The sequence below is a fragment of the Micropterus salmoides genome, unplaced genomic scaffold (genome assembly GCF_014851395.1).
Source record: "Micropterus salmoides isolate LMB-PRFRI ecotype aquatic unplaced genomic scaffold, ASM1485139v1 Ms_hic_scaffold_6, whole genome shotgun sequence".
Lineage (NCBI taxonomy): Eukaryota > Metazoa > Chordata > Actinopteri > Centrarchiformes > Centrarchidae > Micropterus > Micropterus salmoides.
This window is the reverse complement of record NW_024044348.1, coordinates 1,862,947-1,880,034: the sequence shown is the minus strand read 5'-3', so window position 1 is coordinate 1,880,034 and position 17,088 is coordinate 1,862,947. Positions and strand designations below refer to the sequence as shown.

The following is a 17,088-nucleotide window of genomic DNA, read 5'->3' as shown; positions in this document are numbered from 1 at the left end:
AAGACCCACATGCTGTGGCAAAGTCAGTTTCTGTGTTTCTGTGTCAGCCGAGGCTTGTATTAGTTTTGCTTGAAGTGGGCCTGACTGGATGTGTGTTTGTGCGTGCTGGTGGTGAATCTTCAGCTGTTTTCTACAACTGCTGTGAATATTGGTGGGGCAGTAAAAGAAGGAAGTGGTAGTAGTTAGCTACACACTTTGGTGTTGCTTCATTCAAAAGTTTTCCTCACACATTTTCTAGCAGCACTGTAGACTAAAGCCCCTTTTCCACTGCACGGTACCAGCTCCACTTGCCTTTTTTTGGTTTTCCATTGTGGAAAAGTTGGACGTGTACTTTTTTCGTATCGCGTCTGTCGAGGTTCCAAGCGAGCTGAGGGATATTAAAATGTGACGGGAAAATTGATCAGAGAGAACTGTCACTGTTCACTGCGTCATCATCATTTTACAGTTTTCATACGTTATTTCATCACTAAATCCACTTCTGAGACGTTTTGAGGTGAGAAATCAGCTGTGTAGATTTCGAATATTGACAGTTTTACGAGAAGTGATGAAAGTTTTCGGAGTTGAGGAGCTCCGCAAGTGGCCCTTCGCAGGCAACGCAGTTTTGTGTGGCGTTGCTAAGACGACCGGCTATATTGAGGGGTACTGTCTCTTGGTACTATCTGCAATGGAAAACGGAGGACGGCCAAACTGAGTCGAGTCGAGTTGAGCTGGTACTGGTAATGGAAAAACAGCATAACTCCTTACTCCTTGCTTTGCTGAAAAAGAAATTGTCAAGTGCCAATGATAACCACGACCAGATGAAACGCACCAAAATGTCCCTTGCTTATTTGTTAGTTAAGTAGTCAAATTCAGTGTGTGAGCAAAATTTAGAAGCCTAAGGCAAGGATTATACTTTCCGCATCTGCGAGTACGAGAGGATCTGCAAGGAACTGCGTGATGAAAAAATCCTCATCGGGGGGGGGCGGGGGGGTAGGCGTAGGGTCTGTGCGGACGTCCACGTGCCTCTTGTTTGACCGCGCAGCGACTAGCGCTACCAGGGCACCAACCAATCTACTGTGCATGTGAGGAACGCGTGCGCCAAGCTGACTGCAGAAAGTAGTATAACTTTCTTAGCTTATGGGTAAACAAGCCTTTTCTGTGCTGCACGTTTGTGTGGGGGTGTCACTGACCATTTGAATTGGCCATTGTTGTGTAGATGACTCTTCCGCATGTTAATATTGATGTGTTGTTTTTAGTGTGTGGTATGATGTCTGGTGAGGGCAATTGCCTTTGGGTGCAATCTTTATCTGAACAGTATTGTTTTATCCAACGTGTGAATTAAATGGAAAATGAAATTCAGACTAATGCAACAGAATAGCTCTACTGATATCCCACTGCCCTAGTTGATATCTTTGGCTACTTTTAGATATGGGATTTGTAAGATAATAGGACATCCTGTGTCACTGACTGCATAGTTTAACTGTCTTATTGCGCTGGAGCCTGTTCTGAGATGTTTAGTGCTAAAACAGTCTTACCGGACGTTCACAACATAAACGGCAGTGCCTTTTTAAAAAACGCAGGGGGCTGTAGCTTCAGGTACCGGTGAGACGACGAAATACAATACAGGGAGGGTGATTTGAGTAATGGATCCCCCGGCTGTCTGTCAGTCCGAGGGCCGTGTGGCCACTCATCTCTGTCATTACTCTTCTCTGTTCTGGTCCCACAGTGGTGTAATGAACAGCAGATTCCCTCCCCATCACACGCCACAGGCTGATTATGCCAGCAAACTAAAACCTAATTTCTTTCTAAGTATTTGTATTGTTGCATTGAGCTTTCTCTTAGCGGTTTGTTTTGGTGGGAAGTGTTTGAGGACATCTAACTCCTGTTTTTCTGGGGTCTGAATGTACTTTATAAGTTGATTTGAACAACAGCATCTGACAAATTAAAGTTATGTAATGTAAATATCCATCATTTTGTGGGCTTATCAGATAGCAAAACACTGCACAGCTGTTTATAAGACGCACAATTTCATCCCCTTTAGACACTCAGTTTCAGTTACTTTATCCTCCATATCCACAATCTTGATATGCACAGTAGAATAACATTCACGCTATGAATTAATCAGGGTTGTGTGCTTGACTGTGTTGCATTGGCCACTGCAGTGCTTTTTCTGCAAGTCATGATATGAAGTACCTCAGTCCTTGGGCGATCGGCTTAAAGTAGCTTAATAAACAGAACTTAACCCTGTATAGCTGAAAATGTCCCGATTTATGTCTCCATGCCGGTGATAGCTGTGGCCGGCATTATGTTTTTCAGGCTGTCCATCCGCCGCATTCTCATGAATGTGATATCTCAGGAACACCTAGAGGGACTTTCTTAAAATTTGGCACAGACATCCACTTGGACTCTGATCAGAATTTGGTGGTCAAAGGTCAACTTCACTGTGACATCATAATGTTGTGGGAAAACACTTTTGGTTATTTTTCCACACTGTAAATCAGGAACAGGAGGAGAGATTGTGACCATATTTCAGTTGTTTGGACACTGAATAGGTGACACACATGACCTCAGAATAGTTTTTTTAGCTGCAATTTAAGAATGACCTTACACTTCCTGCCTCACTCTGAACTCAATGAAAATCACGTGACTGCACACAGCCTATTGGAGCACGCTTAGCTAATTGTGATCCTGTGAATGCACCTGTTTAACTAGTACATCTATGATAATCCTCCATGAATCAATTCAACACTGAATATTTACTGTAATCAAACATATATCATCAATATATTGATAACTTACATGTAGCCAAAAAATGGTCCAGAGAGACTTGGATACTGCAACTTGACTGGTTGGCGACCAACCAGTAGTGCAGTAAGAACCAAAAGAGGACAGTCGGGATTGGGGGTGTAGTTTGGTAAATATTTGGTGTTGTATGCAAAAAAAAAAAAAAAGACTTGTGTGTCAAACATCAGAAAGAATTCAGCTTTGCTCTTCTGTGATTTAAAAACAAAATCATGGGTGTAACGTAGCTCTTTATTTTGAAGGGCCCAATTGACTGCACTGACCAAATTCAATATTCTGGTCAGTGGCACAATGGCATGAATTGAGAGTGCTCAGTGGTAACACAGAGAGACAAAGACTGACTTGTTCCACACAGTGACATGAAAGTGACAGAGAGCAAGTGTTGCCTTGTGCCAAATGCGAGCTGAATTAGAAACTTAAAAGGGAACAGACACAAGGCGGGGGAGTGAAGGCCATGCTGCTGTTTACTTCAGCCCGGTTTTATTTCTGCTTCTTCTACAAGCTTTTTCAATTCCTTAAATCTGTACTGTGCGATGACTTTTCTATGTGCAACAGTCACCTGCAGCAACACATGATGATATATTTGTGGAACTGATATTACAAGTTCGATATTTCCAGAGCTAACAGCAGTTTTATTGCAAACTCTCACCTCTTCTCTTAATCAAGATCAGTATACAGTCCATTATTCTTATCTTTCATACTGCAGCTAATACATGTGCCATGTATTAGCTGCAGTATGCAGAGTCCCTCTCACTGTTCAACAAAGGTCATTTGTCTTACGATAGTGTGGATACATTTAATTGAGCAGAAACTTATAATTTCCAAACCTATACTGTGTACAATTTAATAATGAGCCTTACGGTGTGCTAATTTTGAGATTAAGACCCATCTGATTCCCAGCTAAGATGGAACTTCTTTTCTGCTAGTCCACAGAAGAAGATACTGTCAAGACTGGGCAGCTGATGAGTTTCTCTCAAACTGAGAGTTGTTCTTTTAGAATAGAATAGAAGCCTTTATTGTCATTATATTACAATGAAATTGCGAGTGCCCCTCGCAGCAGTGCTTAAAAGAAACTGTGTTAAGAAACACACATCCGTATATAACATAAAAAACAACAGCATGCATTTAACATAAAACATCATAAAACAAATATTTTCAACTGTAACTGAAAACCCCTTTAGTGCCTTTAGCCATGCTCACTTTTTGTGTTTTAATAGTGAAAGAGAGCCCCTGTTTGTGGTCTGAAGCTACTAAGATACGCATTTGTAATTTCTTATTCTATGTGCATAGTATAACATAGGGTTATTGCGAACCTGTTGAAAATTGGAAACAGTTTAAAATTGATTGGAAAATTGTTTTGGAAATTATTAAGAATTGTTATTTTCGATGTAATTGATCCCAATTCTAAAAGCTGGACGTACTACGCTACCTTGTACTTTATGATGTCCAAACTGCAGTGAGGGCTTCTACATCTCATCACTGTGGCTGCAGCTTGTTTTGAAGTTTCTGCCTAAAATGTGTTTACATATGACAAACGTTCAGATCTTCATCTATTCCTGCTTTAACACTACTAGTAGTTAGCAGTCACTACCACCCGTGAGTAGGGCTACAGGAACCTGTAGCTACTTCACAATAAAAGCCTAACCATTGCAAAGTAACAGATGAATTATGAAGGTGCATACACGTGTGGGTGCTTGGTCAAGATGCAGTAGGTAAAAACACTGAAGAACCTCAAACTATAAGCTTTTAACAACAGATGACTCTTAAATTCACCCAAGTCTGCAGAATGAATGTTATTTTTGCTTTCAACAGTTTTGTTTCCAGATTTTATTTTCACAAAGTCAGAATTGAATGAGAATTGTTGGGAATGTAAATGATACCTCAAAATACAAAATACCTCCATCTCTGTCTGCAGGTGTAGGGTTGTTACTGTGGCCTGTTATTATGTAATCTGTTTTTGCAACAGTCACAAAATGACCGGCTTATGATTCTCTTCTTTTGTTACACTGAGTAGTGATTGGCAAACTGCTGAAGTAGTGATTGAGACGTTGCCTCTACCAAATATGCGTAATGGTGGCTTCAAAGGAACTCAAATGACCTCTTATGATGATACAAGAATCTTCATGTCTAGAAGGGCGTTGAGAAAAGGTGGTGCAAACCAGCACCCCATCGTTTCCTATAGATTGACTTTTTCCTCTCTCTCTCTGTTTGGGCAGCAGGCTAAGCATCTCTGAATAGGAGCCATTGTGGTGTCTAATTAGTTTTTGACTGTGCGTCCTCCTCCAGGAGAACAGATGCCCTCTGCGCAGTGTCAGATTTCCGCACACGCTATAAGCTTTTAAGAACGGCTAAAGTCATTATGTAGGAGGTAGGCTTATTGGTTCCCATCTCACTTCCAAATACAGCACAGTCTGACGATGGTATGATGTTGGAATGAAAAAGATCTTAAATAAATAATAAAACAGACAAAGGAGTATATTAATACTCTCCTGTTAAAGTAAAATCTGTCTGGCACAATATGGTATCCAGGTCATTATACTCTATACCAGGCTGCTGGGCAGGACAGGTTTAAAAAAAAAAAAAATGAAAAAGATCTTATTATCAAACCTATTAATCAGCTGCCATGCTCTGATATGTTGCCAGATTTTAAGAGTCCATAAAGGTCTATTGGTACTTTCAAGCAAGACGAGTTGAAAACAAAATGTATTTTAGTCTGAAAATGAAATAAACTGCCCAAGTGTAGTGCAGAACAGCTTCTCTTGTATAGCAGTGCTGAAAAGTCCAGCAGTGGCATATGGGGATGGAAGAGACAGGACATGGTAGACAATGATGAGGAATTTATTTTTAATTCTCACATGACATTTACCTTTATCAAGTACAGAAGTAACAGAAAGGAGCCTCACTATTTCCTGGGCTCGTTCTCTTTTTCCTGAGCTGCAGTGAAGTCTGTTCCTCTTTGAAGGAACTCATCTCCTACCAAATAAAAGGCATTGTCATAATGTCAGAGACATATCTTTTGCCCATATTGCCTTCTCCTTACACACATCAGAATTTAAATGTGTGAACTCTAATTACTGTGCTGTTGTCCTTTGAGTTGTATGTTGCTTTCCAAGTTTTCTAGTGTATTATGGTAGAAGTGTTGAATTTTATTAGGACTACATGACATATGTGAATATTCTTCAATGTTTCCTATTAATTAACCAGACCGTGGCGGCCCACCACAGTCTAATTTGCTCCGCCATAGTTTCAAAATGAACCGAAAATATTACGTTATGTGGGTGCTGCTGTAAGCTCGCATGCTCACTCACTTTTGTGTCATCCGATTCTAGGCAACCACTTTTCTTCGGAGGTAACGACGGTAACGTTAACGGTCTGTTTCTGTCACTCGTTTGTAAGAAGGCGATTAAGCTAACCGTGCACACATATTCAAGCCTTTGTGGGAAATCCACTGAACCGGCCCAGAGCAGGCTGACAGGCAGGTTAGAGACTTTATCCTGTCAGTTTGTCTCTTTAGTATGAAGAGAGGCTGTGAAGACGAGAACCACGTACTACATTATTTATCAAACCGGGTCGACTGGATGGATTTAGCGCGAGGAGGAAACACATGTGACAACGTCCGGTTTTACAAAATAGGTATCTGTACAGGATGGAAATAAGATTAAATTATATTCACAGAAAGTATAAAACATATGAAATGTGTCCATTAAAAGTATAAAACAAAACAACAGTAGTAAAATGTTCTTTGATTTAGGGTTTTGGGAAAAACATTAAATATGTTGACTTTTGTTGCTGTTTCATCACCAGTTATAGATATGGTGATGAGGGTTTATGATCAAATAGTAGAGCACAACATTGTTTACAAGAGTGCAAAGTTTTTCATAGATAGCCTCTTAGTTTTGTACCACATTAATGCATTTCACTTTAAAATGTACAAAATTTTCTTACGGAGAGGCCCTGCCCACCTTAGTCTCTTAAAATCCTGTGGGAAACACTGTTCTTCGCAGACATCCTGAGGCAGTTGACAGATTTTTCATTTTATTTTACATAAATTAAATAATATAAATATTATAATAATATTAAATATGAGGCATAATTAATAACCTAATCTCGTGTTGTGCACAGACCTGGCACGTCGCACATCTTTGTTGTTTGTATATTTTTTGTTGTCAGTTTATATATTTATATGTACACAATATTCTCTTCCGCTGCACGGCACAGACCCAGAACAATGCACATGTATATATCTTCAACATTGTTCTTCTATTCCATATTTATTATATTTCTACATTTATGTATGTCGACTGTATGTTTGTCTGCGTGTAGCGCCTTATCACCACAGCAAATTCCTCGTATGTGTAAAACACTACTTGGCAATAAAGCTCCTTCTGATTCTAACACAGGACCGAGGACTGCAACTAACGATTCTTTTTCATTATCAATGAATCTGTCCATTACTTTCTCAATTAATCGAAAAGTTGTTAGGTTCAGAAAATAGTGAAAATTGTCGACTAGTGATTCCCAAAGCTCAAGATGACGTTCAAGTGTCTTCTTTTGTGCATAACCCAAATATATTTAGTTTATTGTCACAGAGGAGCGAAGAAAACTGACATTTTTCACATTTAAGAAGCTGGTATCAGAGAATTTGGATGTTTTTCCTTTTTAAAAAAAAAAAAAAAAAAAAAAGGACTCAAAGCGATTATTCGATAAGCAAGATAGTTGCAGATTAATTTAATAGTTGCCAACTAATCGTTGTAGCGCTAACAGAAGCTGTTTTAAAATTGGGTTAAATCGTATTATTCCGTTTGAAAACATTTTGTGGTGAAAATATGTTAAAAATAAGCACGTTATGTTAAAATATACGCAAACTATGTGAAGTGGAGGAAAAATGTAATTGCTGTGTTTGGAAAAAATTACTAATTTAAGCCATTGCTGTGCACACATTTTTCATCAGGCAGAATTCTCAATTGTATTATAATAGAGAATGTGATTCTGTCTTAGTGCCACAAAGGTGCTGGGATATTCTTCTTCATGAGGCTGAATGCCGAATGCTTTTGTGTATCCCTGTGTTTTGGTACGCTGTTCCTTTAATAGGTTGGCACACATATTTGTGTACCCCCTTTAATCCCCTCCCCTGTTCCAAGGCTTACAGAGCAGCTCAGTCCACTTCTAACCAGCATGTCGCTCATACTCTTACTGAGTCATACACCAGTTCACCCTGCAGCAAAGAGGGATCAGGCTTGAATGCCCATGGCTGCATCCGCATGTATACAAGCTTATGATTCTAGTGCCTTCAATCTGCATATTTAAATTGAATGTATATATAAAATTTGGCGATTAAACTGTTAAATGCACTGAACAAGTGAACAGTCAGATTTGAAGTTTGATGTCGACGCTCTTCTTAGCTACTTGTTGTGGCCAATGTGTTGGAGGAGGTGATGATGATAGTTTTTATATCCAGGCTGTGGTATTGAATTGCTCCATACTTGTGTACATGTTGTCATGTCCGCCTTGTGTATGTATTGGCATGCATGTATTATCCTATATATGAATGTGCTTTTTTTTTTTTTTGCATGTGCCCAGTTTGTGAAGTGGGTGGGCGCACACACGTTAAGCAAAGGGTGGGAGTAACTGTAGGTTGGTTTTGATGGTCCAAGATTGTAGAAGGTCTTTTAATAACTAATAATAACTAACTTTATTAACTCTGCATCAATCTACTTTGTTGTTTGATAGATGTAAATGTAAATGCTCCATATTTGTATAGCGCCTTTCTAGTCTTTTCGACCACTCAAAGTGCTTTCACGCTGCATCTGCATTCACCATTCACACACATTCATACACTGGTGGAACAGCCGCCAGGGGCAATTCGGGGTTCAGTCTTGCCCAAGGACACTTCGACATTCCGATTAACAGGCAACCCGCTCTACCTCCTGAGCCGCAGCCGCCCCATGATGGCCAGTGAGCCTCTTACGGGTGCTTCTTTATAGTGATTTTCACTGACTGAAATCATTAAACTGCGCTTCCATCATACAAGTCTACAGAAGCAAGTACCAAATGCTCCCATTTGTTTTTACTCAACGTGATTTTCTGTCTAAATGATGAGTTAAGGAACGTTAAGGGAAAAGAAGAAGGTCATAAATTGCGGATAGAGACATGGAGAAATCTTAAGGTTGCTGTACAACTCAACCTCAGCGTCTGCTCTGGAATGTAGGAAGTAAGCCACTCTGTAATTACCCGGGGCCTGCCTTTTATGGTCTCTCATTGGCTAGCAGAGTGGAGACCTTGGTCATAGCCAATAGCAAACTCCCGCTTACTCCTTTAGTGAAGCAGAATCTGTGTCAGTCGCTGGAAAAGCTCAAAGCCTGGAGTGAAGGGAAGAGAGAATAGTTGTGGTAGTGACTGAAAAGAACGATCAGTTCCAGCACCCCCCTCCCCCCAGCCTCTGCGCACACACACATCTCCCACCCTCTGAAACGTAGCGAGAAGGCCTCGCTACTCAGGGTGCCCGTGCAAGTTTTTGCAGGGCAAAAAATCAGGATGGCACATTCTTTATGTCCAACCATGCATGTAATCCCCAAAAGCAAGTGTATGTGTGTGAGAACCTGAGAAAGATCTGAGTGATGTGAGGTTTATTACAAAAAGTCTGTTCAGCAGAGAGTGGCAGTATATTGTATATTTCTCAAAGACTTGGGGGGGATTTTATCAAAGTCTTTCTACTATTTTAACATCACACCGTGTTGCTGCATGTTTATGAACACTGATGTCCTCATGACTAGGGTTGGGTACGCTTTGCAAATATTTATTTTAATAAATAAATGTATTTTACTTATAAACAACTTGTATATGAAGGCAGTCCTGCTAGTATGTTTTTTTTTTTTTTTTTTTTTAAATGTTCCTAATGCTTGAAGATAACTGTAATTTTACAGCATTTAGCGACGCTTTCCTCCTGTCGTTTCTCCTAGTAGTGCACTTCATCTCAGCTGTGCTTCTTCTCTTTCTCTTGTTCTCCTGTGAATTTCTTCTCCACACTGGTTGGCCACGCATTCTCCATGAACTGACTGAATGTTGTGTTGATGTGTGTGTGCATGCCACTAGTCGCTTGGGGTGACAGACAGTGGCCAGTTCGCTAGTGGCAACAGGGGTGAGGTAGTCTCCCCCTCTTAGTCTTAAGCCTAGTGCAGACTACACGACTTTCAGCGTTGGCCAATCGCCCTGCTAATCACGCTACACAACTTGCCGTCTTGAAGTCGTTGTGGCGTTCACACTACGTGACTGATCGTGACGGGGGGTCACACACTACACGAGCTGACAGCGGCTGTGTCACCCGACGCACATCTCCAAACCATGTTTTGTCAAGAAAACACACGTGAAATGACGCGATCTACACGCGAAACAGCTGTTTTTAGTTATTATAAAGATAGAAATTATAAAGACAAAGAATGTGTGAGCTACAGAGAGAGCTGAGGGGAGAGTGGAAAAAGTAGCTGCCTGCTCTCATTGGCTGGATGTCGAGTCGGCCGACTTCTCCAGATATTTGGCGTGCTAGATATCTGGCAGACGTCGGCGATGTGGCAGTGATGTGTGGTGGAGCCGTTTTGATGCATCGTTGAGTAGTTCAAACATAAAAACTGGCGACCGCCGATCAACCGCTGATTTACTACGATCACAGCCTGACGGTCGGCGAGCTCGCCGAGCGGCAAATCGGGCAAAAAATTGTGTAGTGTGAATGAGGCTTTACTTTCTCTCTACTCTCTGGTACAAAAATTTGGCACCGCCTGATTTTACGTGAATAGTACCAATGTAATTCAGTTGATACCCTTAAAAGTATGGAGTTTGGTACCCAACTCTACTCATGACAAAGTCTGTGTGAATCAGTGTTGTCACGATATTGAAATTTCTAACTTTGAGACTATACCTTGAAAAATTTCGATATTTAATACCATTCGCGATACCACGGGGGAACTGATCCACTTATCTTAGATATGAAATGTCAACTGAAACTCTGCTGTCTGACAGCTCTGAGGGGGATTAGCTTAGTTTTGAGATTTATGTCTGTTGTCTGGACAGGACAACAAGCTTATCAACAAGGCTATCTTGTTTAGTACTTAGCGATCTCCAACCCCTTGAGGTTCTTTATAGAGGTGTCTGTTCTGCAGGTGCTTTGCTCAGTTGGTTTTGTTAGCACCCTTCATTAGCGCTGCTCTGTACCACCGCTTGCATATGGGCTTACTTGTATCCTTTGCCAGCATCTGATCCAATCACAAGTGACGAGTACTAGCCAGTCACGGCACAGTATGGGGGGACTCGCGAATCAACCGGAGTTGAGAAATTAGTTTGCCAAACGTGCTACATTTATCATGTTATATTGCTGAAAATGTCCTCTGTTTTAAGCCCCAACCTGCTCTGTTTGAGGATGAGATTACAGTAGGTGGAGAGCCGCAACCTGTAGTATATGGTACAGGTTGGAACTAGGATTAGATAAAGGCAGTAGCAGCCTTAGTGGTGCATTTTCTCAACTGCAGCGCCTTTAAACTACAAGAAAAATGCTTTGTAAGTAGCAGTTACGTGTTACTGTATTTGTACATTTCTATTCTAGGAGTTTGCTGCACTGACAAAGGAGGTGAACGTGTGTCGGGAGCAGCTTCTGGAGAAGGAGGAGGAGATTGCAGAGCTGAAGGCTGAGAGAAACAACACACGGGTTAGTATAATGTGCCTACACACACACACACACACACACACAAATATTTTAGACAAACTGACAAACTGTATCTCAAGCTGCAAGTATTAAATATTCAAAAAGGGCCTCCACTGTCCACCATTGATGAGGAAAGTTTAGTCAGCCTGCGTACTCATCTGGAAATCCTTGTCAGATTCCTGTGTGTTTTTGCTTTGGGTATAAATTGTTGTCATAACTCTGGTTGGCAAATCAGTTTCTATCAGATAATCCAAACCATTGTCACAAGTTATGGGCGTGGCAAGTTGCTTAATCATCAAAATATTTTAACCGCTGACAGTAAATCTCACTACAGACAGCTGTTTGTGCTGGAGGAGGAGCAGGACCAGACCTCAGCAAGCGTGTTATTAGTCAGTGCTGTTTCTCACTATGTTTACTCTTGCATACTCTTTGCAGAGAACAGTGTTTTGCTTTTAATATCTGAAAGAGTATTGGGCAGTGAAAAGCATCAGTTTGTCATGCAAGATCAGTGGAAAAAAACAATGCAACAGCAATAAACTAATCGCTGTTTCACACTTGTTAACACTGTCTTTTGTGTTCCCAGCTCCTGTTGGAGCACTTGGAGTGCCTGGTGTCTCGCCATGAACGTAGTCTAAGGATGACAGTAGTGAAGAGACAGGCTCAGTCTCCAGCCGGAGTCTCAAGTGAAGTGGAGGTCCTCAAAGCCCTTAAGTCACTTTTCGAACACCACAAAGCCCTCGATGAGAAGGTACGACTGTGTTTCTGTATTGTTTGAAAGAAAGAAGTGAATGAAGTACCTGTGTGCACATGCATGTACATGTTAACATGTGCATTAGAGAGATTTGACATTGCAAGGCAAATAAAAGATCTGCAAAGTTGTACATGTTTGTTTATGTTGTGTCACTGTTTTCCAGGTGAGGGAGCGACTACGCGTTGCCTTGGAAAGATGCAGTGCGTTGGAGGAACAGCTCACCATCTCGCACAAAGAAGTAAGCAACATAACTTTTATTGAACATAGCTGAAAAGAAATAGACTCAATTAGAACCCAAAGATCTAAGACTTTCTCTATGTGCACAAAAGGCCTATTTCTCTCAAATATTGTTCACAAATCTGTCAAAATCTGTGTTAGTGAGCACTTCTCCTTTGCTGAGATAATCCATCCACCTCACAGGTTTGGCATATCAAGATGCTGATCAGACAGCATGGGGACTGCACAGGTGTGCCTTAGGCTGGCCACAATAAATGTATGTATATGGCCTTTTATTGTGGCCAGCATAAGGCACACCTGTGCAGTCCCCATGCTGTCTGATCAGCATCTTGATCAGTGTATAAACATGCATTAGACTACAATCAGGCGATGAAGGGATATTTGCTGTAACAACTTGACAGCCTAAAGTAATCAGTGTGTAATCATCTTAATCATCAATCATGCTTAATTTGTTTTCACCTTGTGAGTGATGCATCTAGGCTTAACCACGTAAACACCTAACCCAACATTGCCAGTTCGTTTACAAACAGAAGGTTCTCACCATTGTGTGTCACTGCTCTCTTGCCGAAGTAAGTGCTGTTACTTGAGCACTATTTGTGTTTTATTGGGAAGCCCTACACAGTAGGACCTAGTTGCCCCATCCTTAAATTCTTTTTGATGGGTTTTATTGATAGTTTTCATATTTAAAACTACAAGTCAAATGTTCCAAATGCGGTGATTTTATTCTGTGCATTTTTTGATCTCCTTACTTTTTATATATATGTACTGTAAGCACCAATTTATACCAAGGCAAATTCCTCGTATGTAAAAGTGTACCTGATTCTGATTGAAGAAGTTTATTTAGGCTGTTGATCGCCGGCGAAATCTTAAGTGAAGGTTAGTTATCACAACATGATGAAATGCAGTTGCCATAACTGATCGCACACAAGACGTTTAAAAGAAGTGGACGAAGTCATCGTGACATCACCCGCTGGTTTGTGGACTGCCATTTTGAAGTTCGATTTTGGCCGATAGGGCGCCGCCATGTTGAGTTTTTCAACCAGCGGCACCAGACGTGACCATATTTGGATGAGATGGTAGGGCTAACGGCCGTGTGTGGAGCTAGCTAGCTAGCCAAGCTAGGTGCATCTGTAATTCACGTTAACTGTAATTCTAACAGGGCTGATAATTTTGACTAGCGAACAACAGGCTTAAAACTAAATGTACTCACCAGAGAAAGTGAACAGCCGACATTTAATAAGCTTTTTCAACGGCGCTGATTAAATTTACACAGTGCCGTGGATACGAGTCACTCTAGCCTGATCCCGCCCTAAAGCCTCCCCTGCTTCCTGGTCTCTGTTCCTCTAAATGGGACCATAATTTACTAAATGAACATCACGCTGTGTAAAGAAGACTTGAAATTAGTGACTGAGACCATAAACTCATTAGGAAACTGAGGGAATAAATCAGCTGAGAAGTAGCAACATTTTACCATAGTTTCTAATGGAGCCGGACTTCTTTTTGCAACCAGAAGAGTCGCCTCCTGCTGGCCAATTCAGGTTTAAGTGACTTCCGCGTTCGCCTCAGTTCCCTGACGTGAAGCTTCCTGCTTTGCTGTAACAAACTGAACGGAAAGAAGTTTTGACATCTGGCTGCAAGTGTTGCTATGACTTTATCTTTTATGAGATTGAGAGTTTTCACACCAGGTGATGCTGGCAAGGAAATAGGCCCTTTAAAATATTAACATTGCTTAGCATTGCTTCAGATGGCACTGAATTGTATTTTATTGCAGTCAGTTTACGTACTTGAGGATTCACATGGAAGATAAACTGATTCAGGGCTCTTAAGTACACCCATGTCCACATGTATGCAAATGGAGGAAGAGTCTTAAGTTCACTGTGTATTGAATGGGATTAAGATTGACAAAAAGCCCAGAGGATCCCGGGGAAGTGTCCTAGATTTCCTCTCTGCTTCATGCTATAGCTCTTCATGCTACAGCCATCTTTTGTTCCTGGGAATCAGCCTGGGACCACACATGCACACACAAAATCAACCACTTGCCACTCTCTGCTTTTATTGGTAAGCTTACTTCCTAAGGCAAGGCAGCTTTTTGCTGTTTTGTCTTCCTGCTGTAAGACCATTTGGCATATTTAGTATATTTGTATATGTGCAGTGTATTTATGAGTTTGCAACCAGAATAGTTGTGTTTTGAACTCAGGACTCTGGCCACTATGTGTTTTGAGCCGTAAGCTATGCTTCTTTGTGTCTCTGTCCGATGTACACACAGTACTCGCATTAGTGAAATGGAAAAAATAACATCACAAATGATAAAAGGAAGCAAACTAGTTTTATCTTTGGGAAAGTGGTTAACTTGATAATTGTGTAGCTGGTTATCACCAGCAAACGAATGACTCCAAAAGGTGTTTACAAAGTGGTGTTTTTTTTCTAGTTGGCTTACCTCAGGGAGCAGAACAGCCAGAAGAGAGGGCTGGCAGATGGAACCAGCGAGGTCAACCACAACTCTGAAAACACACCAAGCACTAATGGCAAGGTGAGCGGACTCGGCAGCATATGTGGACTGGCATTTTGTGAAAGCCAAGCGGGAGACAAGGCTACAGTAGCTTGTGTGTGTCCAGCATCTTGTTCAGTAAATGAAATTAAATCTAAACAATTTTAATTATATATATGATTTGTTAATAAATTGTTATATGAACATGTTTAAGGTGCAGGTGCAAGTCTTTAAAGTTACAGAATGGTTAACATATTCTGTCATAAAGATCTACAGTAGATGCAATACCCCAATTCTGATGAAAATACAATTTACAAATTGTTTAAACAAATAAGCCTAAACTCTACAGGTTAATAATGCATGTATCTGTGATCATTCATTTTCCTTCCGTTCTTCCATGTATTAAGAGAAATTAAACATTACTTTCCTGGCATGCAATGTATGTACATACATGTTCTGACAAGATGCAAATACTGGAAGAGGTGGGCAGGCTGGGAACGGTCCAGGTTACTGCCAACAGCTTGTTCTGCAGTATGTCTTAAAATAATATAAACCCTAACATCAATAGTGCACAGTGCAACTTTGCGTACAAAACAGCATACATACACAGACAAACAACACACCTCAGTCTAAAGGTGGGTACGAACGTATCGGCAAGTAAGTCCAGCAAGAGATGCGTAAAATACTATACTATAATGTTAGGATGACCACGTCTAACATGCTTTTGTAGTCTTAAAATCATTTCGTAGCAACGTTTATGTCTTTAATGTATTCTTTATAATTATTGTATCTGTTGGAGTCTGCTTTATTACTCGGCCTAAAGAACAGCAGGTATACAGTGATTGTGAGCAATTCAAATTCATGATCATTATGTGCATAACAGGCTTGATCTAAATGTAAAATGACAACATAGCAAACAGGTAAACAGTAATTTGTCAAGATGTTTTGTCTTGTTATGAATATGCCTTGATCAGAGTGCACGCATAAACGACACAAAATCAACAACCAGTGTGTGTTGGGCGGATGAACATCCATGTGGTGGTTAAGATGAGTCCCTAAAACAGTTGCGTTAATTCACCCACAGCGGTCTTCGGATGGTTCGCTGAGTCAGGAGGAGGAGTCAGGACCTGTGATCAGGAAGGTCGGTGAGCTCCAGGACGTGGTGGACCGTCAGACAGCTGATCTGGGCCAAATGAAGGAGCGCATGGCTGCTATGGTTTCACGCATCAGTGAACTGGAAGAGGACCTGGACACGGCCCGAAAGGACCTCATCAAGTCCGAAGACGTGAACACGCGGCTACAGAGAGACCTGAGAGAGGTAGGCGGGACGGTCTATTTGAAATCCTTAGATGAGGAGAATATATACATTCCTTTAAATGTATTTTCCTTTTTCTTTTGCATTGAAAATTCAGACGTGTAAATCAGTTTTTCGTTTTGTTTATTGCTTATACAGATTTGCCAGTGAGATACTGTTGGCATTAAGGTGAAATGATGAACAAGTATATTGCAAAGATAAATCTTGAATTCATGAAATCGGATTGAAATAATGCATTGCAAATGTGTAACATACATATACGGGTGGTGATGGCGCAATGGATAAGACTGTGCCTTTGGTGTGAGAGAGCCGGGTTTAATCCCCCACTGTGACCCCTCCACCATTGTGTCCCTGAGCAAGACACTTAACCCCTAATTGCTCCAGAGGTGTGCGACCTCTGACATGTATAGCAATTGTAAGTTGCTTTGGGTAAAAGCGTCAGCTAAAAAAAAAAGTATGTAAAAGTATATATTATGGTTTCTGCCCTCCCTAATATAAAACACAAGAAGATATGTAGGTATTATGTCACACAGTGGATGGAGAGGATTAAATAAAAACATGAGCATTTCACACATAATGGAGTTTATGGTCGAGGCATTCTTGTTTAGCCAATAACGGCACAGTACTTAAATGCATATTGTGCTGTGTATAATGTTGTATATGTATACTGCAGTACAAAGCTTACACTATTACCCACGTCATATCTTGTAGAGTTTAATTCTCCTCTGCTAAACTCCCCTCACTTCCATCTGAAGATGCAAGGATCAGAGGACGTTGGGTCCGGTTCAAGGCCACAAAGACTGAAGACACTAACGCAAATGTTT

General features: G+C 40.9%; 1 protein-coding gene across 11 annotated transcripts in view; it reads left to right on the top strand.

Moving 5' to 3' along the window:
* ppfia1 (PTPRF interacting protein alpha 1) overlaps positions 1-17,088 on the top strand; it is a 47,446-nt gene that overhangs the window by 7,427 nt on the left and 22,931 nt on the right. For all 11 annotated transcript variants that reach the window (XM_038700657.1, XM_038700656.1, XM_038700654.1 and 8 more), the window contains exons 3-7: positions 11,375-11,476; positions 12,057-12,221; positions 12,388-12,462; positions 14,890-14,991; positions 16,034-16,267. In XM_038700657.1, coding sequence (XP_038556585.1) covers positions 11,375-11,476; positions 12,057-12,221; positions 12,388-12,462; positions 14,890-14,991; positions 16,034-16,267 — 678 coding nt within the window. The remainder of the gene's footprint in view (positions 1-11,374; positions 11,477-12,056; positions 12,222-12,387; positions 12,463-14,889; positions 14,992-16,033; positions 16,268-17,088) is intronic.